This window comes from Embiotoca jacksoni, unplaced genomic scaffold (genome assembly GCF_022577435.1).
Source record: "Embiotoca jacksoni isolate LCO1_2020_lvr unplaced genomic scaffold, fEmbJac1.0.p SCAF_2, whole genome shotgun sequence".
Lineage (NCBI taxonomy): Eukaryota > Metazoa > Chordata > Actinopteri > Embiotocidae > Embiotoca > Embiotoca jacksoni.
The window spans coordinates 21630445-21656476 of NW_027185340.1; the positions used below are offsets into that span (position 1 = coordinate 21630445).

General features: G+C 40.6%; 1 protein-coding gene across 2 annotated transcripts in view; it reads left to right on the top strand.

The window, feature by feature from the left end:
- mphosph8 (M-phase phosphoprotein 8) overlaps window positions 1–23542 on the top strand; it is a 33969-nt gene extending 10427 nt beyond the window's left edge. Inside the window, exons 5-14 of one of the 2 annotated variants that reach the window (XM_069155041.1) lie at window positions 1706–1954; window positions 2177–2299; window positions 3643–3731; window positions 14054–14194; window positions 15031–15117; window positions 18317–18471; window positions 18688–18839; window positions 19492–19616; window positions 20338–20421; window positions 22383–23542. In XM_069155041.1, coding sequence (XP_069011142.1) covers window positions 1706–1954; window positions 2177–2299; window positions 3643–3731; window positions 14054–14194; window positions 15031–15117; window positions 18317–18471; window positions 18688–18839; window positions 19492–19616; window positions 20338–20421; window positions 22383–22424 — 1247 coding nt within the window. In that variant the 3' untranslated portion in view covers window positions 22425–23542. Of the gene's footprint in view, window positions 1–1705; window positions 1955–2176; window positions 2300–3642; window positions 3732–6163; window positions 8538–8985; window positions 13590–14053; window positions 14195–15030; window positions 15118–18316; window positions 18472–18687; window positions 18840–19491; window positions 19617–20337; window positions 20422–22382 lie in introns of those variants that run through there. The other variant, XM_069155040.1, reaches the window with a different exon arrangement.
- Window positions 23543–26032: the final 2490 nt, after the last annotated feature.

Here is a 26032-nt window from a genome sequence, read left to right on the forward strand (position 1 = left end):
AAATAAAGGTTTAAAAATATATATATTATTTATTTATTTTTATTTTTTTTTTATAAATGAGCAAAATTGTCTAAAAAGATGTTTCCACTCTTGTTATTATGGATTATTGATCTCTAAAATAGCACTTTTATCCATTAAGAATTAAATGTGAAACAAAGTGAAGGGGTCTGAGTAGCTTGGCTGCACCGTTTTTCGCTTGCAGCTTCAGTTTTGTTCGCTGTGAATAAACGTCTGAAACTCCGCTCGTATTGGCGTTTGCGCAGCCGCTCTGAAGGGCGGACCAATCAGCGAGCAGTGTCGGTGGTTAAGCGCGTTTTGTCCCGCCCCTCCTTCACTGTGATTGGACACAGCTGGTGACAGCGACAAGCGCAGTGTTTGTAGGTTTTTCAACTCTCGCCGACTGGAAAAACAAACGCTGAGTGTTCAGCATTCAGCGCAGAATAAATGCTCCGCACCCCGTTAAGGTGCTGGCCTTCGTTAAAACAATTTTAAAAAATATGCTGTACTCAGGAAAAAACACTTCGGTGGACATGGGTCGTAAGTAGTTGCAGCAGTGACAGAGTGTCGGCGGATTTTGGCACATGCTGATTGGTTAAAATTCATCCAAGGTCTACGCCTAGCACAACGGAACAACTAAATGATTTTCTATGGCGGGCGCCCAGACCCATATATTCACAGAGGGAAAATCACGTAGTGACAATGGATCTGGTTTGCACCAGGTTTCAGTCTGAGATCTTTCTGGAGCAACTGTACAAAACAAAGCCCATAGAAGAAGGCAGTCTCGCCATGAAAACACAAGTGCTTTAATGTAAAAGGCCACAGAAGAAATCACACGTGCCGATGTGATTTTGAACACCATGCTAATTTTACATAGGTGGTACACTTGTGGAAAACAAAGTGGGGAACCATAAAATGTCAAATATATTCATCTTTAGAGTTCCTACCCAAAATAATCAGGTGCTTCCTACAACTGAAAGTCTGTGTACACTGTCCTATACTTACATAGAAATGATTAAATCCTCTGTCTCTACCTGTTGGCCCTGTGATGGACTGGTGACCTGTCCAGGGTGAACCCTGCCTTTGCCCAAAGTGAGCTGGGATAGATTCCAGTCCCCCTGTGACCCTGTTCAGGATAAAGGGGGTATAGATAATGGATGGATGGATGATTAAATCCATTGTTGTTTTTTTTTACACATGTAATGGTACAAGTGTCCTTTTCACTTTAAACCATTAGCTGTGCAAAACAAGCCCACAACTGTAGGAAGAGGTGAAATGAGTTTTCAAAGTTGGACCAACATCTTAAAGCTTAATTTGTCCGAATAAATTAATGCTCGTGGCTTTAAACGTGATATCTGACAGTGAAAGAATAAAAGGTTTGCAAATCAGTTTGCATCTGTGATGATTAGCTAGGATCAGCAATTAAGGAAGCAAAGAAACGGCTAAAAACACAGTTGTAAACACACTCGGACTGCAGGTATATCAGGTGAGAAATTGTCTCTCAAACAGCTGACAGACTCAGTACTAAGGCCTCTGCATAATTTTTCAGTGTATAATGAACATGCCCACTATGCTCAATATGCAACAGGTCTTCTCCCTGAGAAACAACAAGGGACAAGCTGCTGTTTTCAATAGGTTTGACTGACAGCTGTGATGGATTTTGACACATGGTCCAACAAGTGTGATGTCTTGTGTGCTCCCCCTTTAGTCTCCAGACCTGGCCAGAGTTACGGCTTCAGTTTGGACAGCGAGGAGAGGGAAGAGGATTCTACAGGGAAGCCGAAGCCTGGAGACGATTTCCGGGATCGGAGGGAGAGACCCGAGGAAGGGCAGCGTCCCAGCTGGGAGAGGAGAACTCCAAGTGATGACAGGAAGAAGAGGAGAGAAGACAGCGAGCCCCGGCTCTTCATGGCATGTGATGACGCCCAGGATCCACCAGAGGGCACTGACAAATCTGGTATGTTTCTGATTGTCGCCTCTTTGCTGCTTCCAGATGTCACATTCCTTTTTTAATATCTTATAATACATTTTCCTTTATAATGTTGACATGTTACTGTTGATGTTTTGTATTTTTAAATGGAATTGTGTTTTACTTTAAGAGAGAATCAGGTCATTTAAATTTAATATTCAGGATTTCTACCTGCCATCTAATGATATTTCTGCATTGTGTGTTATACAGACAAGGGCCAAGCTACATTAAGTCTAGGAATGGACCTCAACCTGGACTGGATGACTCTGGACGACTTCCAGAAACATCTGAATGGAGAGGATGAGATCTTGTCAGGTCCACCGTTATCACCAAGTGAGTGTTTCCTTTTGTGCATTAGACAATTAGATGATTATTTAGTTCTTGAGTATTTTTGCTATTAACAATCTCGTCTCCAACCTTCTTTCCTCGGACATCTATTTTGTCTCTAAAGAGCTACTCGTGTTTAGTAACATTTATTCACATACCTGAGCTCCACCCAAACCAGCTCAATTAGTTTCATTTATGTGAATAATAACACAGATTTTTTTTTTTTTGTATCACAACAGCTTAAATTCAACAGCATGTGCATGCTTTTGTCTGTATGCATTTTTGTATGTTTTCAATTGGAGGTCATTTTCTGTATATCTACAATTACACAGATGTTCTCTAAATGCCCTACTTTAGTGCACCCAACTCATGTGTGGCAGAACTGGTTTGAAAAGGGACAAATTAAGTGTTCTAATATAGGATTTAATTTTTTTTTAAAAAGACCGTTTTTCCCCTTCGATTGCACCTACTCCTGAAAGAAACACACATCTAGGAAAAAAAAATCTAGTATCTGGCTGGACCCCGGCTTTTAATTTCTACTTTTGGCCCCGCTGTTGTGGTCCAGCCAAAAATATTGTATTTATGTTATTAACTTAATTTATGAGCTACCATTTCTTTCCAGCTCAGAGTGGCAGTCTGTGCTGTGTTTCTGTCCTCTGATCTCTGTGTATTTCTCCACCTTTGCTGCACTGACACAGCTGAAGGGAGCAAGGGAAGATTGTCCACTCGTTAATCGATTGCATTGATAGCATTGTTCTCTCAGACAGACAGACAGACAGACTAAAAATAGAGGTAATAAATTATAAAAATGTACAATATGTAAAAAAAAAAAATATTTCATTAAACCACAGTGCAATGATTAACAGTAGTGCAAATAAGGTGATTGAACATGTGATGTTTTAAATATATAAATAATAAAATGCTGAAAAGGATCAACAAATATACTTGAGCGGCCGTCAATATACCTGGACAGCCCACCTAAGTAAGTCTATATGTGGGAAGCACAGAATATTTTTCCAACTATCTGCGACCTACTCTGAACCAGGTGGCAAGCTAAACGTTGGAGACCCCTGAAGTACACAATACATAGAGTCTCTAGTTGTTGTCTCACTCGAAGGCTGACAGTCTGAGTTGTTAATGTGATGAATGGCTGGTTCATAATCTTAAATTAGATGTTTGTTTCTTTATTTAAGTTTTTAAATTTTCATTTTTAAAAGATTTTAAGAATGTGTTTAAATAAGCAGTGTTATTTGTTGTTTTTTTTACAATGTTTCATAACATGTTTGAGCATGAGATTTTTAATGGGAAGTTTCTCTAAACTTTATTTGGTTCTACCTTGTTCCCGTCAGGTGAATTGCGAGATGCCGTGAAAAGTGGAGATTACATGGCTGTAAAATTGGCACTTAATTCCAAAGAGGACTACAATCTGGACCAAGAGGTATGTTTTATCTCCTGAGCTTTTTTAGTGAATTTAAAAACAAGTCCTACCAAATTTTTATCTCCTGGCTAGCTTGTGCTTTATGTTGTTTTAAATGTATTCTTAATTTACATATAACTCGAGGCTGTCTGAGCCTTCAATTCCAAGACAAAAGCACGTTTTAGAAATCTTACAGCTTGCACCTTGGTTGCCCCAGTGTGTGTGTGGGAGTGATTGCTGTCTGCTAAAAATGTGAATTTTCCCAATGAATTTTCCTCGGTGTCCATTGTGCAGTGTGTGTTACATGAATACTTGCCCGGAGAAGTTCTCTGCATCACAAATGGATGAAATGACATTGCGTTGAAAATTACACTTCCTACAGACGGAGAAGAATGTTGGTAGTTCAAGAATTGTTTTTATTCTTTGTGAAATGTCTCCTCATGAGACATTTTAGCTGTTTTACGCAGAGTCTTTACACTTCCAAAATATTAAGGTGGCTTTTGATACTTGTAAACCAACTATTTTCTGTCAGTGACATCATCATCTGTTAGTGATTTGACTATCGAATTTGGTATTCGATGAACCTCTTTGGAAAAACCTAGGAAACATTTAAACACATTTGCATTAGTATAAACAGGAATGTAAAATACTGAACAATTAACATTAGGGAAATTGCTCACTGGCTACATGGTCGCAAAGATGACTCGATCCGATCGCATTCAAAGGATCTTAATAAGTAAATCATACGTTGCTCATAGATTGGGGGAAAATATATTTTCCAAATAGTACACCAGAGAATCTATCTCTTCAAGATCTACATCCACAGACTTTTCTGTTTAATGTCCACCAATAATTCAACGCGTCAAGATGTTTTTCACAACTCCAAAGCACCTTTACTTCTGCGACACACTCAGGTAAGAATGTCATCTTAAATGTTTCTTTTTTTTTTTTTTTTTTTTTTTTATCAAAACATAAAATGTGATATTTGTTAAGATGTATTGCCATAAAGTAAATATTTTGATATATACTAATTTAGTTTGATTGCAACTTCAGATTCTATTTTACCAAGGAGAACAGCTGTTCTACAAGGTTTTAAAGTTAAATTGTGCTTAAAACATATTTAGAACTACAGGGCCGTGTTTTAGAACTGTATTGTTCTAATGGGATAAATATGTAAATCTCCACTGAGCTCTGTGATAGAACTCAGATTTGTATTAAGTAGATTTTAATAAATGCAATGCTCAGATAGGGCTGATCATTAAATTGATGTGATATCAGAATTGTGATTTGAAAGAGTGCTATTTAGAAATTCCAACAATGTCTGTCACAAGTTTAGTCACTAAAAAGTTAAATTCATGGCCTTTAGCTGGTTAATATGATTGTTGCATGCCACCAGCCTTTTCTATGTTAATGTCATGGCTCTTAAATTTATGTTTAGTTCTATATTCGTATCTTTTACCTAATATTTTTCATTCATCGATACAAATGTATTGTAATATGTGCACATTAGAGACTGTGGTCATCTTTTCTTGCAGTGAATACGCTAATAGAAGAAGACACTGAAAACATGAAGCACTTGGACAAGATGAACCTTTTACAGCAGGTACATACTGTATACGCTTTCAGAACATGTCATCATCATGATCATAGCACAACATGTGCAGCATGCACCAGTAACCATCATGTATTCAGGATTATTTTTTTTTCAAAAATATAAAGCCAGAGATTAAAAACAACAGTCATTGTTGGCATGTGGAAGTCAAGACACCATTAAAGTGTTGCATGTCTACCTGCCACGGTCCTGGTCTCTGTTAGATGTTTTAGCCACATTACAGACATGCTGTGTTAAATTACCAGTCTATTCTGTAAAAATGCTGGTATGCTAAGCCAAAGTCTTTTGTATATGACATCAAAGGACCAATTATTTATTTTGATTTAATGCCATGAATGTAGGTCTAGTGTAAGTGCATATTCTGTTTTTTCCATGTAGCATTTCATCCAACACCCCATGACTACATATACTTGGTTAGAAATTTACAATGTCAAAACGCTGCTTGATCCAATAAAGCCATTAACTGTTCTTGAATGGGTCACATGTGGTTTTTGTACTGAACATTTGAAAGGTGTCAGGGGTTTTTGTGCCAGTGTTGGGCTAAAAAGTGATGTGTGGCCATCACTTTGACTTTTGTTTGAATGAGCCTGGATCTTGGTGGGGCATTGCCAAGGTGCTGATGTGTTTAAATAACAATATAGAAAAGGTGAAAAGGATTTTCGAAAGGGAATAACAAAACAAAACATACCCACCACTTTCCTACCAAAATTCCCCGAAAGGTTTTAGTTTTTTTTTCCTTCCCCCATATTTATTTCCTAAAAGGTCTGTGTTTTAAGTTCTCTCAAATTATACATTTGGTCTGATCTGGCAATGAGTCTTACTTATACTTGTTCTTTTACAGGCCTGTACTATTGGTGAGAAGAGGTCATTTGAAGGAGAGAGGAGCTTGATTGAAGAGAGAAGTTCGAGTGGTGCTCTTAGGTTGACTTCTAACATTGGCAGTGCAAGAATTGAAGAGGGTACTCCATATGCAAAAGAGAATCTCCCACAAGATTTGGATGGTCCAAAAAATGACAATAAAATGCCAAGCTGCCCTGCCGATACAAACACTGAACCAGTGGCAGTGAGGGTACATGACGATATCCAAAAAGGTGGGGACGATATAACTAAATCCAGAGCTTGTGGTTCAGCTACCATGCAAGAAGGCCAAGGAAAGAAAGACCAGATGGAAGTAGAGGAAGACCAGATATTGGATGACACAAATGGTGGTTTATCAAGTCAAATGAGTTTGAACATTGATAATCCAGATCCAACCAAGAATTATGAAGGGATGGCGACAAAGGGTGATGTCAAGATGGAACAAATGGGCATAGCTGACAATGAAAATTCCCCCGAGCAAGCAAATGACTCCAGTGATGAGGCAGAAGATGGGGTGGCAGGTAACTCGGATAGTACAGATCATCTTCTTTCTGAGTCTGGCACAGAAGAGATGGTTAAACTGCAAAGACAGCAACGCAGGAAGACTCTGGAAAAGCAACAACCAACACGATCAAGTCTAAGGACCTGCAAGAAAGTGCTTGAAACAACATCTAGCACAGCGAGGGAAGAGAAGAGAGACTCATACAAAAAACACTTCTGTTTTTACTGCAAAATGGCTTTCGCCCAACTTGCAAAACATTTGGAAAGGAAACATGCTGAAGAAACAGATGTTGCCCATGCAATACACTTCCCAAAAGGTTCAAAAGTCAGGCAGAGTTTGCTTGACCAAATTCGCAATAAAGGAGATTATGAACACAATTGCCAAGTTCTCAAAAGTGGACAGGGGGAAATTGTGACCAAGAAACAAGTAAAGAAGCCCACCGTATCTGTTCGGGACTTCCTGCCTTGCCAGCATTGTTTTGCATTTTATCGTAAAACCGATTTATGGCGGCATGAGCGGTCATGTAAGGCCAGAAAGGGAGATCAGAAATCCTCTGAAAGGACAAATCGGAGCAGAAGTCACGTTGCTGCCTCACGGCTGCTCCCAATGTCAGAGTTCCTAACTGGAGGCTGCGAAGAAATCATCCACATCATGCATCAAGATGACATCTCAAGACATATAAGAAATGACCCACTTATTTGTAAATATGGCAATGCATTGTCTGCAAAGTATGACAATGACAAGTCTCAGTTTGCTTACATTGCACAAAAGATGAGAGAACTTGGTAGATTTGTGCTAGCTGTAAATGAGCTTGACAACAGCGTGAAGTACTTGCACGAAATTTGTCTTCCATCCAAATTTGAATTAGCTGTTGATGGTGTCAAAAAACTTAGTGGGTTTGACCCCAGTTGCAGTAAATTTAAAACCATTTCCCTTGTCTCGAAGATTGGCTATTCTTTGAAACGAGCTGCAGAGATTGCTTTTGGGGAAAGCCGCATGACAGAGGACAGTGAAACAGAAAGTGAAGTGAAAAAGTTCATACAGCTTCTTGATACTAAATGGAGTGAGTGTTTTTCTCGCAAAAAGCTTGCCCTATCTCTGAAGCAAGAAGTCAAGAAGGTGGAAGTAGACAAATCAAATGTGACAGAAGATTTGATGAAACTTCACGGGTTTATCACAAGGGAAGGAGATGAAGCCAGGAAGGAGCTGAAAGAAAATCCTAGTTTGTCAACGTGGAAAAAGCTCAGCGAAGCCACTTTAGCAGATGTGTGTCTGTTCAACAGAGGAAGGGTCGGAAATATTGGTAGACTGCTCCTGCAAACTTACACTCACAAAAAAAGCAGAGGAATATTTATGCCCTCTGCAGATCAAGTAAGAAAAAGCACAAAATTGGAGTTGGTCCTTGGTTCCAGTTTTACCAGGTTGGAACTCGAAGGTCAGTATGGAAGGAACATGCTGGTCCTCCTAACAGAAAGGATGGTTTCTTCTATCGACTTGCTTGTCGAAAATAGAGAGCAAGCAAGTGTGTCAAAAACGAACCCATACCTGTTTGCACGGACCGAAGGTCCATCCTTCATCAGAGGATTGGATTGTTTCCGAAGGGCTGCAATGGAATGTGGAGTTAAAAACCCAGAAGCACTTCTGTCCTCATCGTTAAGAGAGCAAATTGCCTGCTGCTGGCAGCTAATGAGCCTCAGTGAGCACGAATTGGATCAAGTGGCTAAACTATTGGAATGGACCAGCCAGGAGTTTTACATGGTCCCCAAAAATGCATCCCACCTGGAGGAAGTGAGCAAACAACTGCTGAAGATGGATCGAACACTGCCGTCAAGTGCACCCAGTGATGCAAGAGATGGTCAGTACCTTTTGCTCCTTTGGATTTTTGTGCATTAATATGTTGTTTGATTGCAGAGATTGGATGGTTAATAGCCAGTATTCTCCAAGTAAAGATAACATCTGACAAGACTCTGCCAAGTTAAATTGGCCTGTTCTGTATCTTTTGACTCTATTACACAGTTTTGATCAGAAGATGGCGTTTACTCTGTTGCAATGAAGCAGGAGATGTTCAAACATGGCATTTTCAGATTGCTTCAAAGACATAGGTTAATCTCTGAAACGGCACTTGCCAAAACAGTCTCCACCTAAAGTTAACTTGTTCTGGAGATTTTTTAAAACATCAGTCCCGAAAACAAAAGATTTTAATTAAATTCCTTTCATCATTTTCAACTGAGACTACTGCATTCTTAATTGGATTAAGAATTTATTTATTTTCTGTAACAATGATTCTCAATACTTCTTTTTAGGAACTGCTGCACAGAAGCCTGCTTTAAAGAGAATACCTTGGAGTGAGAAGGAACAGACTGCAGTGAAGCGTTATTTAAGTGAATTTATTACAAGGATGAAGGTTCCTGGCAAAAAAGAGTGCAATGCCTGCATAGCTGCTGAACCAGACCTTGGAGGTAGATCTTGGACAGATGTCAAAAATTATGTACACAACACACTACAGACAATGCGTAGGAGAAACAACCAACAGAAGTCTGAGGGGAATGAAAATGGTTTGAATCCAAAGAGTCCAAAAACTGGAGTCCAAATCACAAAGCCAACTTTGGAAGACACAAGCATTATGTGTAATATGACAACAGTGCATCCCGATCACCTGACAGAAAGTTGTTGTATGTCAATGCCACCATCAACCAGCTTGAGAGACCCATCACCATTCTCCCAAGAGATGTCTTCAACGTATGCATCCTTGTGTTCCACTAGTACAAATATGGTCCATACAAGTCAACCATTGATTTCTAGTTTTACACCATTAAATGCTACTGATACTCAAGTGGTTCCTACATTTACTCCACACAACACTACAACACTAATGCCTCCTGCATACACATCAGAAAACAGCAGAGTTCTGCCAATGTCTCCTTCGTATACACAGAATGCCACAAGTATGCCGCCCCCTTCTTTGTATGCACAGCAGGACACTACAAGTTCACCAATGATTCCTTCTTTTACCCCCCTTAATGCTCCAAGTACGTCAATGGTTCCTACATTCACGCAGTTGAATACTACAAGTGCACAAATGGTCTCTGCATTCTCAACACTAAATGACAGAAGTAGACCTATTGTTTCTTCATTCACACCTCTGAACAATTCGAGTGCACCAGTTTATCCCACGAGCCCGCCCAGGGCCCTTACAACTGCACAGGTTGTCCCAACAATCCACGGACCCAGTGTTTCTGACAGAGCGCCAGTGGTACAGGAAAGTACACCGGCGTCTTCTGCAGGAAGACAAGCCACTCCTGCTGTCAAGCCTCAAAAGAGAAACAAGAGGTTGTGGAGTGAGGAGGAACAGGCAGCAGTGAGGCGTCAGCTCGGAGACTTCTGTAAACTGGTGAAAGTGCCAGGCAAAAAGGATTGTGATGCATGTTTAGCTGCTGAACCAGCCCTAAGCACCCGAACATGGAGGGAAGTCAAATATTTTGTACATAACTCAATTCAGTCATTAAAAAGAAGAGGTCACGCAGTTGCATCCAAACAAAATGAAATACAGGAACCAGAGACTCATAATTCAAACACTGAGTGGGATGGTCCTGTATATCTGTCACTGTAAATATTTTGAATGCACATGCAAGGAAACAATAAGTGATCAGTGAAATTTAAATGTGTGTGTGAAGGCTGTGGCTTTCATCTCAATTTATATGGGGCTTAAAAATTAAGCAAATGTGAATTTTTGTAAAATGTACTGTCACTAAACCTTGGTCTCTGTTGCTGCACAGAGCTTTGACATTTACAGACAGATTTACCTGCCATTCTTAAAATTACATATCTCACAAAGATCCTAAAAAGTATTCGGAATCTAGTTGACTGGAGCAAGCTGCTGAATGCATGAAAGTACACCAAATGGGTGAGTTTAGTAAGTGTGTACTGTGGCTTTGGCTCAGTAAAAGGAGATATTAATGTTAATATGGTTACAATGCATATGGATTTAACACAATCCAATATGTAATATTGTCAGTTTCAAAGATCCCGACATTTATTGAGAGGTGTGATCACTTTCGAAACGTGAACCTAACTTTGCTAGAATTCACAGCTTTCCACATTGGTCATTGATTGTGGCAAGTAGCCACGTTGTCAACCAAACATGCTTTCACTATTTTTAATACAATACTTGTGAAAAAGGTGAAACGCAATATTGTCCAACCTTTTCCTGAGCAAACACAGCCTCAATGACTGTGCAGTTGCAATGGGATTTTTTTTCTTATACATCTATCTTTTGCCCATGCTGTTTTCAGTAGCATTTTTATGGATTTTGGTGATCAGAAAAGAAATAGAAAACCTACAGTACCAGCAAATCTTTGCAGCCAACCCTTCCAACATTATACAGTAGATGTGAGTTGACTTTGCATCATTTTCAAATGCCTCGCCCAAGTCTATTATATTATTGCTTGAACCAGTAGCCTATACTGTAGATAGCCTGCAGCAGTAATGACATACCTTCCTTGCTAATGGTAGAGAATTAGGAGTTCTGTGTATACCTCTGACTGAATTATAAAAAGGTATTATTTTTTTTAGAATCCTGTTAATAATTGTGCATTATTATCTTCTTCTTTTTTTCATCTGTATCAACAAGGTGCCTAAAGGGTTTGTTTTATTTTTGTATCACCATACAGTGACTGTAGAGCATTTAAGTATTTTGTTGTATTTGATGTGCTCTAATTTTAGGTCAAATACACTGCATTGGTCTCATTTGTAATGCCTCATTTCAAGCTTTTGTTATCTCGATGTTTGTGACATTCATCTCCAGTTGCCAAGATCAGATTGCCTTTTTTATGTGCATCTTTTTCTTTGTTTTAGTTTTTTCCTAGACATACTTGATTGCATCTAACATAGCAAGTAAAATCCAAATCCTTTTTCATATTTCCCAGTGATCCAGCAGGGTTTTTTATGTTATTGCACAAGATAATATATTAATCAGAACTTGGTATAGATAGTTTAAATTTTCACCAGAAAGACGGTGGATAAAGAGGACTTTCTTTCTTAAACCTATAAACCAGTGACTACATTGACACCAATTCTAGTATTATTACCTTTAACATTAAAAAAAAAAAATGCAATATGTCAATTATGTATCTTTTAACATATAAACCTTGTTGAAGATTTAAAGTTCCTACCCTGGCATTGATTAGACCCCTAATAATTCATCTGTTTTTTCCAAGGGAAAAAAAAAAATCCCCTGATGTCTTGGGAAAATATGCCATTGTTTTTTTATGTGGATTTCCACCCAGTGTTGATGGTAAATGTAGTCATTTGAAGCAATTCATTTCTTTTTGTGTGTTATATTGATGAGAAAGCTGAGTATTTATGCTAGGGGAGCTGTGTTTGCATTGCCTACATGTACCAGGATGCACTGCGCACTGAAGCCTTGACCCTCCTGGTTTCAGTTGTCTTTTGGAGTTTAGCATCGGTATACCAAAGAAGTGCTCAAGCACACGTCCATCGAAGTGAGGATAAAACTTTAGTATATGGTGACACACTCGGTCAATGTCGGCTTCAGCATCCAAACTGCTCACGATAAAAGTCATTGCAGAATGATTCCCTTTCTGTTGGCATTGGAGGGCAAATGAACCACCAGAAGCTGTTTGCTCTTGGCAACTCTGTTTCTGGTTGGTTCCCATTGACCATGTCCACTTGCACAACTAGTGCATCTGCAGGGTCGCCTCCTTCTGCTGCATTTCTTTGGCCATATACTCGGGCTCAAATAAAAACAGCTGAATATCTAAGTCAGCTGCACTGTTATATTTACTGGTAGCTGCAGCTGGAAGAACAACAGGTTTTGCAGCCGCTTCCCAGAGACACCGAGAATTTCATAAAGAATGTGTTGCTTCAATTGATTGCATATACCATCAACAATGATTCGATAATCCCTTTTTCTTTTCTTTTTTTTTATACTATGGCTTGGATGCAACTCGTCACTATTGCCTTCATTCAGTACACAGGCAGATACTTCCCACTTCTGTCTCCACCCACCCCTCGACTGCTTTAGACTGGAGGGGTCTTTAAAACTCACTAACAGATTGCTGGTCGCTGGCCTCCCAACTGTAGTCCTTGATAAACCGTGTTGATACATTTCAGTTCAGAAGTTAGTCACCACATTGTTGTTTTACAATGGCCATTCAACAAGGCACATGTAATATAGATGGCCTGTTGTTTGGTTAAGCAAGTCAAGTTTGTAGATGTCTTCACTGGGACACATGAAAAGAAAACTCCACAACATGAAGTTCTCAGTGATTTTTTTTTTGTTGTCATTTTCTTTGAAGTCAAAAGGAGAGGATGTTATTGTTACGAGGTCTACACAGGGCTGCAATTTTTTTTGTCACGGATGGAAGCTTTTATGTTTTTACCTCTGTAGCAGCTGTAGTGAACCTGTGTAGAGTAACCAGTGTTCACCCTTTCATACCAAAGCCATTAGTGTCAGACATGCATAAAACCCTGACTGTAAGGAGTGTTGCGGAGACAGGTCACATAACCTTTGTCTACTCCTTTCCACCAATGGCAAACAGGTTTTTCCCTGTGTCGTTGCTTTCTTGTAAAAGGGGTACCTCTGTGTAACAATATACTGTATACAGTAGTTCCAGATCCAGTTGTATTTGGGACATGAATCTGTTGGAGGTCTACAAATCATTAGTGATTGTTCAGACACTACCATTGCTGTTAGGTGTTGAAAAGCAAAGACTTTTGTTTTCTGCATAGTAGATAGATATTTTTTCATTGCTGTTGTATAAGCACACGTTGCGTGTTACTCTTCATCCTGTCATTATATTGCCTTCAGGTAATGCTTCCTATTAAGTATTGTAAGGAACTTATAACTTCTGCTTGTACAATAAAGTGCTTCTTGGCTGAAAATGTATTGAAATTGTAATGTAAAAGATATTTATTTGATTTAGCAGTTTTTAGTGTTTTGAGTTCTAATCTGATTTGCTAGACAAAGTGCTCGATGTTAGCAGAAAGCCATCTGCAATTGTATTTATCATTAAGACTAAGGGCTCTGCAGTCATAGGGTTCAGACTACTTGTAGCAACGCCAGCAAATCTCGGCGAACTGAAACTGGAGCAGGAACAATATCTTTTAATTTTCTTCAAAGTTTGCAATGGTCATTTACCAACATGAAGTTACACTGTACTCACATTAAGGGAGGGTCTCTGTCGTTTACAGCTTGGTGAGTTTTCAAAAAACCTCTGAGAAATATTTTGTTTTGAGTTCTTGTTCGTTTTGTTGAGAGATTTCCCCTGTTGAGCCGTAATACAGTACAAACTACAACTGGTCATTTTACCTCCTTTATCTGTAATACTGTGACTGTCTGTTTGTCCACAGGATGTCAGCGGGATGTCCCTCAGCATGCTGGCAGCAGCAGGGGGGCAGGACGACATCCTCCGGTTGCTGATAAAGAAGGGGGTGAGGGTGAATGGACGACAGAAGAACGGCACCACAGCCCTGATGCATGCTGCCGAAAAGGTAACTCAGCCTCTTACCTAAAGATGAGAAGGGGGGGCTTCACGTGTGATTTGTTTCTAATAACTTTTATTTCCAATCCCCAGTGAAAAAACAAAATGCAGCAGAATAACACTGCTGTATGTAATCAGATAATTTGCACCATCACCAGCATCACTCAACAGCTGCAGCTCCCATAGTGGGTGCCTTTGCATTACCGAGTCCATAAGGTTGTGCTAAATATGCCACTCGGTAACATTTGATCACATAAAAAAACTAGACGCCTTTTAAATTTAAATTTGTTTTTGTTTTTAATGCATCCAAATTAAATAAAACAAAATAAGCTGAAACATTGAAATCATATAATAAACCCTTTTTAAAAAGCCCTGAGTACCTTCAGTGCAGAAACTGTAGAAAATTCTGATATAAAGAATGAGAATGGGTTGGTTGATACTTGAGGCCCTTGAAAACTTTGATGATGAGACAAATTTCATTTTGTAGAACAAAAGAAAACCATTTACCCACAATATTTATCTGAAGATCTGTACACTAACCTTTAATTTATTTTTCTGAGTGAAAATAGGTTTGTTTGTGCCAGTAAAAATGTTAAGTTATCATTAAGTTCATTGAAATACCTTCCTGGTCGGGAATAGGGGTTGCCATTAAAAAGAAAACTCCTTTGAAGAGTTGCCATGATTTTAAATAGTTTGGGGACCATTGATCTTTGGTACCATAAGATGTTAACCAAATATTTTCATGCAGCATCACAAATGATACACACAAAGTTTTTTTGGAGAGACATGTGGTCTGAAATACAGACGCTCGCATGTTGTATTAAACCTGTATTTTATTTCTGTCAGAATTTTTTGACAACTGTTGCGATCCTGCTGGAGGCGGGCTCCTACGTCAACGCTCAGACGCTGGGAGGGGAAACGGCACTGATGAAGGTAATGATGCATTTTATACACAAACCTCAACTTTCACTTAGGTTTTTCTGTGGAACATACAAACAATATATCATCTGTAGATGTGTGGCAAGCTGCTTTACAAAAGCAATTTGCCAGCACTTACTGGCAGATCACAAATGGTGCCGGCCTCCCATTTTACTGTTGATTGTCACTTACAAATTACAGATGAATTCACAAGGTCTGCAGTCCTTTACAGGACTTATTCATTTTGTGCAAGTGTGCTGTTTCTTTGAGTCCAAAATGGCAAGATTAATGATTTCATGTTGGAGGTTGCAGCTTTCCTGTTGAAAATTTCTGAAAAACGTGTCCCTGGTAGTTTTTTTGTTATTCTCAAAATCAGGCTTTCATACCCATGTTGAGCATCTGGAAAGTATTCACAGCGCTTCACTTTTTCCACATTTTGTTATGTTACAGCTTTATTCCAAAATGGATTAAATTAATTTTTTTCCTCAAAATTCTAAACACAATACCCCATAATGATAACATGAAAAAAGGTTTTTTGAAATGTTTGCAAATCTATTAAAAAAAAAAACAATAGGGCTTTCGCACCATCGGTGCTCGGGCCCTAATAAAAAAAAGAAAAAAAAAAAAAAATCACATTTGAACCACCAGGACTCTTCCTAGAGTCGGCCGCCCGGCCAAGCTGAGCGATCGGGGGAGAAGGGCCTTAGTCAGGGAGGTGACCAAGAACCCGATGGTCACTCTGACAGAGCTCCAGCGTTGCTCTGTGAAGAGAGGAGAACCTTCCAGAAGGACAACCATCTCTGCAGCACTCCACCAAGCAGGTCTGTATGGTAGAGTGACCAGACGGAAGACACTCCTCAGTAAAAGGAACATGACAGCCCACCTGGAGTTTACCAAAAGGCACCTGAAGGACTCTCAGACCATGAGAAACTAAATTCTCTGGTCTGATCAAACAAAGATTGAACTCTTTGGCCTGAATGCCAAGCGTCATGTCTGGAGGAAACCAGGCTCATCACCTGGCCAATACCATCTCTACGGTGAAGCATGGTGGTGGCAGCATCATGCTGTGGGGATGTTTTTCAGCGGCAGGAACTGGGAGACTAGTCAGGATGGAGGGAAAGATGAATGCAGCAATCTACAGAGACATCCTTGATGAAAACCTTCTCCAGAGCGCTCTGGACCTCAGACTGGGGCGAAGGTTCATCTTCCAACAGAACAACGACCCAAAGCACACAGCCAAGATAACAAAGGAGTGTCTTCAGGACAACTCTGAATGTCCTTGAGTGGCCCAGCCAGAGCCCAGACTTGAAGCCGATTGAACATCTCTGGAGAGATCTGAAAATGGCTGTGCACCAACGCTCCCCATCCAACCTGATGGAGTTTGAGGTCCTGCAAAGAAGAATGGGAGAAACTGCCCAGAAATAGGTGTGCCAAGCTTATAGCATCATACTCAAAAAGATTTGAGGCTGTAATTGCTGCCATCAGTTGGGTGTCATCAGCATAGCTGTGGTAGGAAAAGCCATGCGAGTGAATGACAGAACCGAGAGAGTTGGTGTACAGAGAGAAGAGGAGGGGACCCAGGACAGAGCCTTGAGGGACACCAGTAGTGAGAGGACAAGGTTCAGACACAGATCCTCTCCAAGTTACCTGGTAGGTGAGGTCGTTGAGGTAGGATGAGAACAGGGAGAGAGCAGAGCCTGAGACACTGAGGTCCTGAAGGAGGAAAGAAGGATCTGGTGGTTCACTGTGTCAAATGCAGCAGAAGGTCTAGAAGGATGAGGACAGAAGAGAGAGAGGCTGCTCTAGCAGTGGGAAGCTGCTCAGAGACAGAAGGAGGATCGTCTCTGTTGAGTGGCCTGTTGAAACCAGACTGGTGAGGGTCAAAAAGGTTATTATGGTGAAGATAGGAGGAGAGTTGATTAGCTCGTTTGAGAGTTTTGGAAAGAAAGGGGAGAAGAGAGACGGTCTGTAGTTGTTTACTTCAGCCGGGTTGAGGGGGGGTTTCTTCAGGAGAGGGTTCACTCTCTCCTTCAGAGAGTTCGGGAAACAGACAGTTGACAGGGAAGTGTTGATGAGATGGGTGAGAAAAGGAAGAAGGTCGGAGCAATAGACTGGAGAATATGAGATGGGATGGGGTCAAAGGGGGCAGGTGGTTGGGCGGGCGGAGGTTACCAAGGTGAGAACTTGATTGGGAGACGGGGGTGAAAGAGGAAAGCGAAGGGGATGAAGATGATGGAAATGTATTTGCAGAAGCTGGGTTTGAAAAAGAGGAGCGTATGTCATCTATCTTTTTAGTAAAGTAGTTGACAAAGTGGCTTGGTAGAAGGGAGGGGGGAGGGTCAAGGAGGTTGGAAAAGATGGAGAATAGCTTTTTGGGATTGGAAAATGAGGATTGAATTCTGGTTAGGTAGAAGGAGCTTTTGGCTGCAGAAATAGAGGCAGAGAAAGAGGAGAGGAGAGATTGATAGGTGAGCAGGTCGTCAGGGTGGTTAGATTTTCTCCATTTCCTTTCTGCCGCTCTCACAGTGGCTCTCTGGGAGCACTGAGTCAGACAACCACGGAGCTGGGGAGGACTTGCGGGCCTGTCGTAATGTAAGAGGACAGAGAGAATCAAGAGAGGAAGACAGAGTAGAAAGGAGAGTGTCTGTGGCAGAGTTAGGATGCATGAGTGAGAAAGAGTCAGCTGAAGGGAGGGCAGATAAAACAGAGGAGGGAGAGAGGTACAGAGTCTGTTGATGTGGGAGGGTTGTCGGTTTGAGAGAGTAAGAGATAAAGAAGTGGTCAGAGACATGAAGTGGAGTTACAGTGAGGTTAGATGTGGAGCAGTTTCTGGTGAAAATATAGTCCAGGTGGTTACCGGCTTTGTGACTTAATCATTATGGGGTATTGTGTGTAGAATATTGAGGAAAAAAATGAATTTAATCCATTTTGGAATAAAGCTGTAACATAACAAAATGTGGAAAAAGTGAAGCGCTGTGAATACTTTCCGGATGCACTGTATGCCTTTATAACTGAGACCAGTGGCAACTATGATTTATCCTGGATTATCTCATCAATTGAAGTGTGAATAAATGTTACAGGAATTTAGCAAAAAGGTGACAAAACTGGCAGAGATGGGGAAAAAAAGGAAGATTTGTACCCTTTGGCCTCATATCCAGTGTTCTCTGTACACATACTGAGGTTGTGTTGATAAATATTTTGTGCTTCACTGCAGGCATGCAAAAGAGGGAACGCAGACATAGTACGCCTCCTGCTGGAGAATGGAGCTGACTGCAACATCCTGTCCAAGCACAAGAACACAGCCATGTACTTCGCCAAACTCGGCAACAATCTCATGGTGTGCGACCTCATCAAGGACCACATCAGCATGTGAGTAATAACCACAGCTTCCAGACCGTGAGGAGAGATGACAATAACAGTATTTCAATGATGGCTTAAGGCCTCAGAAAAAATAAATCTGAACTTTACAATGTTAAAGAAACTTTTCACGTGATGTCCATAGTTTGTACACAGCACTCTGTCCCAGACACATATGGTGACACAGCAGTTTGAAATCAACTGCCTGCCCATCTGTCCGTCTCTCAGGCTGTCCAGCGTGGCGGAGGACACCATCCGAGCGTACTTTGAGTCTCGGCTGGTGCTGCTGGAGCCCGTCTTCCCTCTGGCCTGCCACAGGCTTTGTGAGGGGCCTGACTTCTCCCTGGAGTTCGGCTTCAAACCGCAACCACAACCAGAAGGTAAGACACAAATTTTACGTTTGAAGGTCATCAGTTCTTAACTGGCGGTATAATTTCTAAATGTACCATATTACCATCGCAAACAGCGTGAGAGATGCTGGTTGGCTGTTTTTCTGTCGGGGATAAGATCACGTTACACAAAACGCCACGAAGCATACACATGATATTGTGAGAGACTTCTAAAGGTCGATCCAGGTAAAAGCTTTTTAGAAGCCGCTGTCAATCACTTGTCTCACCAAACAGATAAGTTGTCATGTTTTTAAATGTATCATTCAACACTGACTCTCAGTGACACACAAACTGAAGGCATTCAAAGCAGTGATAATAAACCAAAATATCACGACAATGCTGATTTCCTCCCTCTGAGCCTGAATCGTATTCTTGTCCAGTTCATTTCTGCTGAGTCAGCCTGGTGAAGACTCTGTTCTCATAGCGCCTCTATGCTACTGAAGGACAGACAGCTGGTCCTGACATCAGGAAGCTGAGCAGAGGTCAGAGGTTGTGTGGTTTGAACGGGACAATCTCTTCAATAGAGGCTACTCGCCACTCACGTCTCACATTTAATGTGGATTCTCTTCAAAACTGTCTCTACAATTTCATCCTTGCCTGTATTCATATCCCACATCGCTGCTGTCCCTTCCTACTTTTTCAGGTTCGGGCATCCTCCTCTTCATCTTCCACGCCAACTTCCTGAATGAGATCACAGCCAGGCTCTGCGGATCCTGCAGCGTTCACGCTGTGGTGCTCAACGACAAGTTCCAGCTGCCCATCTTCCTGGTGGGTTCCCAGATGGCAGACAGCACGTACATAAAATCATTTACCACGAGGTTCATCACAACAAATACAAAAGAAGTTAGGTAAAAGACAAATAGGTAAACAGAAGCAGGATCAGAGCAAGGGTGGACGACATTGCCGTAAATTAATATTACAGGGTATTTCTGCAAGAACAAAATTCTTTACCTTCAAATATTCCGTAAAAATTAATATTAATATTACATGCACACTTCTGAAGTCGCTCCCTTCCTCGAACTGATGTCTCCACTGTGGAGCTTCTTTCAGCCATTCTTCTTGTTGCTGCGCTTCTGTCATTCACGTCATACTATTCCGCTCATTCATGCTATGACATCATACCAACAAGTGTGAAGTATTATCATTACCATATTATGTGTTATAGTATAATATATATCATGAACTTTTTTTTCATCATATTCAAAATAATACAAATATTAACATGGACAATAGACTGTGGTACACATAAGCTATTTTTACCTTCAGTAACTCTTGATGGTAGCTTTCACTGTTACTTGTGACACAGAGGAGCATTTGTTCATGGGACTAAAATTGCTTACAACTGTAGAAACAGTTTACAGGACACTATGCAGCCATGTTCTTAAATGTCACAGTCAGGATTAAATGTGTTTTTGTTGACTAAATCTACATATTGAGAGGGGATATACGAATTTTTACTAATGTGTTCTTTTTTTCTCCGACCGTTCAGGATAGTCACTTCATCTACTCCTTCAGCCCGGTCGCAGGCATTAACAGACTCTTCATTCGTCTAGCAGAGGCACCAGCAGCCAAGGTCACACACACACACACACACACACACACACACACACACACACACACACACACACACACACACACACACACACAATGTTTAAACATGCATATAAAAGCCTCTGCTGCTGTTCACGCCATTGTGCAATCTGATTAATGACAGTTTTTAGAATTGAGAAATGTCTTTTTTTTTTATCATTTAATCAGATTTTTTTTTATTTTTTATTTTATTGTCACTCAGTCTGCACGTTTACAGTTGTGTGATATGGTAATATCAGGATTTGGATTTACTCTTAAAAGTTGTATTATGAACAATAAATGAGGAAACTGGGAGTGAGCACCTTTCTTGACCAAGAAGTGCACAAATCAACACTGCTGGTGAGCTTAACACCGCAACTTCAGTGACAAAACAAAAATGTGTATGCAGCCAAATGTACTGAAAGCTTTGATGTTATGTAATATTAGCATACGACACTGCAGAGGGACAGTGAACCAATAAATAATGCTGTAGCTCTCGCTCAATAGTTTTTAATGGAGGTTTTGTTAAATCTTTTAATATTAAAATATTCAAATGCTGACCATGTTTCATGAAGGCCCTGAAAAGACAAAAGATTTTTTTTTTTTTGCATCAACAGCCTTTTCTGTCACTTCAATGAGACCCACTATTTTTTCTCAGCTGGGGTCGTCCTGCAAAAAGGTGCAACCTGTTTCAGTAGATTACTTTATCATAGTGATAACATCCTGGTTCATAGTACTGTGAAGGGTGGATTACATAAAAAAGACTGTGGATTGTGTTTCATCTTCTTCCGTGTACGTGGAGCAAAACATGGCAACTTCATCTCAAAGGGAGTCGAAAGGAAAAAGCTCCAAAGCTTTTACAGAGACTTTTAAAGCCTGCAGGGGTTGAAACGTTTCTGCAGTTTTTGGATTCAATCAAGTTTATCTATCAACCCAAAATAACATAGTTTACATGTTTCTGTCAAAGTTAATGTTGACAAAGCATCCAGAATCATGTAACACTGCTCCGACTCAAACGTTGTTCAGAAGCCACAGTTTCATCTCAAGCTTCCATTAATAAAGAGAATAAAAACAGCTGAGGAAACATCAGTTCTTCTAGTCTGTAATGAAACATCCTCAAGTGCCAGAATGAAAAAGAAACTGTGCAGCCAGGTGAGATTGATCTTTTTAGTGATGGTGGCAGAGACTTAATTTAAATGGACGTCGTCAGGATTCCACATTTTTATCAGAAAAGACCAAAACCAACAATGTGTTGATATTTTTGCTTTGAAAAAGACACTTTCAATGTTGTTGTTAGCTCAGCCAACATGAGTTTCTCTGGCACAGATTACAATTTGAACAGGTGTAGGCCTGTTGCAGCCAATCACAGCACATGCTATCACTAACACACACACACACACACACACACAGGGTTTCCCTGATCCTCCCCGTCTCCTGTCGCCAGGGTTGCTCACAGAGATGGTCTATGACTGAAGATGGTCACCCCTTGTTTACAAATTTATACGTATTTTGGCATTAGCAGGTAGCCTCTTTCAGGTTGTAGAAAAATTCAATAGGGCCATATCCTGCCCACGGACCGCTAGTTGAATGGGCCTGGCATAGAGAAATAACAAGAGGCTTCGGATTCACACACAATACTTGGTAATAGAATGCATTCATTGTTGGTTTTCATGGCCTTCGTTCACAATAAGAAACATATTCAGTGCAATCAGCTTTACTCTTAAAGTTGTTGTTTTTTATATTTCACGTAAAATATATAAAACATAACAGTTTCTCTGCAGCAGACAAACAGCCTCCCAGACACAAAGTGTTTGGTCCTGTCAATCAAAGAAGCTGTCAAAACCTCTTAATTTCTGTTTTGTTGTCTCAGTCGGTACAGGAGGGTTAAAGGTCAAGCTATCTTTGCAGCGAGGCGGTCGTGGATTCTTTAACACTGCTAACGGTTTCTTTTTTGTCTGTCCTCAGGTGAAGCTCCTCATCTGTGCGTACAGAGTCCAGCTGCAGTGATGCCTCCTCTGATCAAGTCAAAGGTCACGCCAAGTCTGACCAACACAGCAAAACACACAAATAAACACACACATCTGAATTTGGAGTTGTAGCAAAGATGCTCCTCCGAGCTCATTGAAGGTGAAGAGTTTGTTGGATCCTTGTAGTGAATGAAGTGAAATTAAAAACTGACTTCCTGTTGCGTAAAGTTCTGGAAGACTGAAGGTCAGTGATGACAGCTGACTCCTGACCGGCCCCTCAGCTCTGCGCTGGCCCATCGGTCGATTAAAGGCTGGAGTCACCATCGAGCAGTCCGTCCTTTGTTGATGATGCCGTCACTCTGCAGCTTCTGGCTGGAAGGAGGCAGCCAGAAACTCGCTCTTCCCTCTGAGGAGTAACTTCCAGGACTGAAGCCCTCCTGTGTCGTGCCTTTTCTCCGAGCTCCACCTGCTGTCAGGGCGGAGATGATAGATGTGTGTGTTGATTGTTGATGTAGCTTGTGTGTGTACGTGTGTTTATATTGTCGGGTTTTTTTTGTGGAGTGTGGGGGTTACGTTTAAAAGAACATTACTTTTTTTTTTCCACTTCATTTCACTTGGACCAAGTTAAATCTTCAGCACTCATGTTGTTTTTGGTAAAATGTTACTTTAGAATGGATTATTTCACTGTATTAACTTGTGAGTGTTGCCCCCCCCCCCCCCCTCCAGAAATGTCAGTCAGATTTTGCGAACTATTTCCTAAAAGCTAAAATAACAAATCATCAATTGTTTCTGTGTAAATTTCTACACCCAAATCACATTTATATTTTTATCTCGTTTGCATGCCGACACCTCTAATATCTAATAACATCTCTGGGTTGCTCTAGATCAGTGACGAGTTCTCTAGTCTTACAACTCGGTAATATCACTTTTAAAAGAGTAAGGTCAGAGTTCAAACACTGATTCAGCTCCCGGGGCGAACACACAACACATCATGTTGCTGTCATTCCCAGCTCATTGTCTTGATTCACACTCGTTAGATGTGAAGTAACTAAAGAAATAGACGTTTTTAATGAATGAATCCTTCGGCGCACAGAGTTGCTGTTTATATTTTCTGGTCTGTACATAATCACATACTAAATATATATATACATATATATATATATATATATGTATATATATATATATATATATATATATATATATATATATATATACACACACACATATATACGGTTATAAAGTGACCTGTGATAACAGCACATGTTTGGTTGCCACTGTAGGAGTGAAGTTAAGTTATTTAGTTTGTATAGTTAAAAAATGTCAATTTACTTTGAAGGGCTAAAACACGTCCCACCGCTCTGTTAGTAACTGTTTATACATTGAAAAGCTTGGTAGGGTTTTGTTTTTTTGTTTTTTTTACACGGACACTAACGAGCCTGTCAGTGCAGGACAGCCAATCAGATTTCAACAAACGCTCCCCTTCAGTCTCCTCTGACAATCTTTCTCATCCGCATTTTATAAGTGACACTGAAGGAGCCCGTCTGCAGCAAGACAAAACTTTAGTTTTGAGAACACGGACAGATTTTCCCTGTGAAATGTTGCCCGTGAGCCCCGATCAGGCCAGCAATACGCGTCTAATGTGAACCGTGCATTTTAACGCACAGCACAATAGCACGTGTAAATCTGACTGCTGTGAATCCGCAGATTTGAAATGGTTTGCTTTCAGTTCTGTGACCCGGTTTCACTGACGACACACAAACTGTCCCAAAAAGAGTCAAACTGCTGAGGTTGTAGCAAGCGGAGACAAAATGGACGCCTGTTTCATTAAACATGTAATCAGATCTCTTTATTATTCTGAGGCAGGTTTTGTTTTTATGAACTTCCGTGTGGTAAAACAACATGAAAAGTAGCGTGTTCACCTTCTGCAAATCACCCAGCTGACTCCAGTTTGAGTCTCCCGTCTTTATAGGAAACTTTCTCCTCCCACTTCCTGTTTTCCTGTCATTTCCTGACCACGTTCTTCTCAATCGATTCACTGCAGAGCTGCTTACCTCTTTCTTGTCTGGTGTCACAGCTTTTAACCAGCATATGGATGCTTCACAACTGAAGCGCACCCTGCTGACTCTGTAATGAGACTTGAATCTTGACGTGTTTCACCCCTCTCAGCTGTGGCGTCCCGGGTGTCGTCTCATTACAGAGGGAGGAATCGGTTAGGTTGTTTTGGTGTCTTCTGGGTAGCTCTGTATCGGATTAGTGTCAGATGGACTTTGAAGAACAATGTCCAATCTTTGGGAGCAGGAGGGCGGTTGGAGGATGACCATGCCTGAGCTATCAGTGAAGGATCTTAAAAACCAGAGACGACTCTCGAATCAGACCGTCTCTCTTCATGCTTCACATGTTTCCTTGCTTCCGCTCTGGGATTGATTCCTATTTATCTCCAAATGGGAAGAAAATCAACATTAGACTCTTGAAACCATCACAGGAAACATAAAATATATTTTTATTGAAAGTTCTATTATCATTATTGTAAAACAGGTTTTTCAAATCAATCTGGCCTCGATAATGGTGCTTGAACAAAAATGGCTGCACCACAGTGGTGAGGCTTAAACAGAAAGCTCTATTGTTAAACTCCACTTTAATGGATTACACATTTTCAAGAGTCTGCCTTGTTGATTTGTGACAATTTGTGGAAATGAAACGTGGAGTGAAGAAAAAAAAACAAAAGAAATCAGAAACTACAGCATTAACTAAAAAAAAATGCCAAAAGAGTGAAACAGTAAAAAGCTCCTTTAAGAGCAGTCTGAACAGGCGGTTCCTCTGAAATCTCTGAGTTTGGTGATAGTTTTAACCCTCGTGGTTCCCTCTGCTGACTCCTGCTTTGCTTTTGTTTGGCTCTGAATGTTTCCTGCAGAAAGATGTTGTGTGTGAGAGAGTTCAGTGGTGTCTGTGGAGAAGCTGCAGACACTCACCGCCAACACTGAGGCTGCGTCTATGTCCATAATAAAATGTGTACATATTTGCACTCTGGTTTCTCTGCTAGTGTTCATTCATTAAACGGGAACTTTTGAATTCTGTCGAGACGCCGTATACGCCATGTTTTGATTTTTTTTTTTTGGTTTAATTTGGAAGAAGACAGAAGAGAGATGACGATAAATGAGGCGTGAAACAGCCAAATCAAGCGCACGACTATTGTATTTGTAGTGTTTATTATCTGATTGAACACATGATGTTATTTCATTTTACCCTGACAAGTGAGCATTATATAAATAATAATAATCAATAGATGTAAGGATAATAATACATTTATCTTTAGTTTTAAATGATTTCTATGTGAAATTACTCACTTTTAACAGGAATGATTCTCCGACAGAATCCGATTCAGAACTGGGTGGTCGTCTGCCTCGACGGGTCGGGCTGAAGGGAGAGCAGAGACAGAAAAGAACAGCATAGAAAGACAACCCATAGACACTATGGCTGGTAACCACAGATCAGAAACATGCTGCTCCAGAGGCACAGATACCTGCAGAGGTAAGGAGAGAGGACACAAAGCTAATGAGATGCAATGGTGGCATGAAAAGCGCATGGAGAGTGGAAGAGAGGGGTGAGGGGAGGAGCTCCAGCAGCCGAGGCCTGTAGCAGCAGGACTAA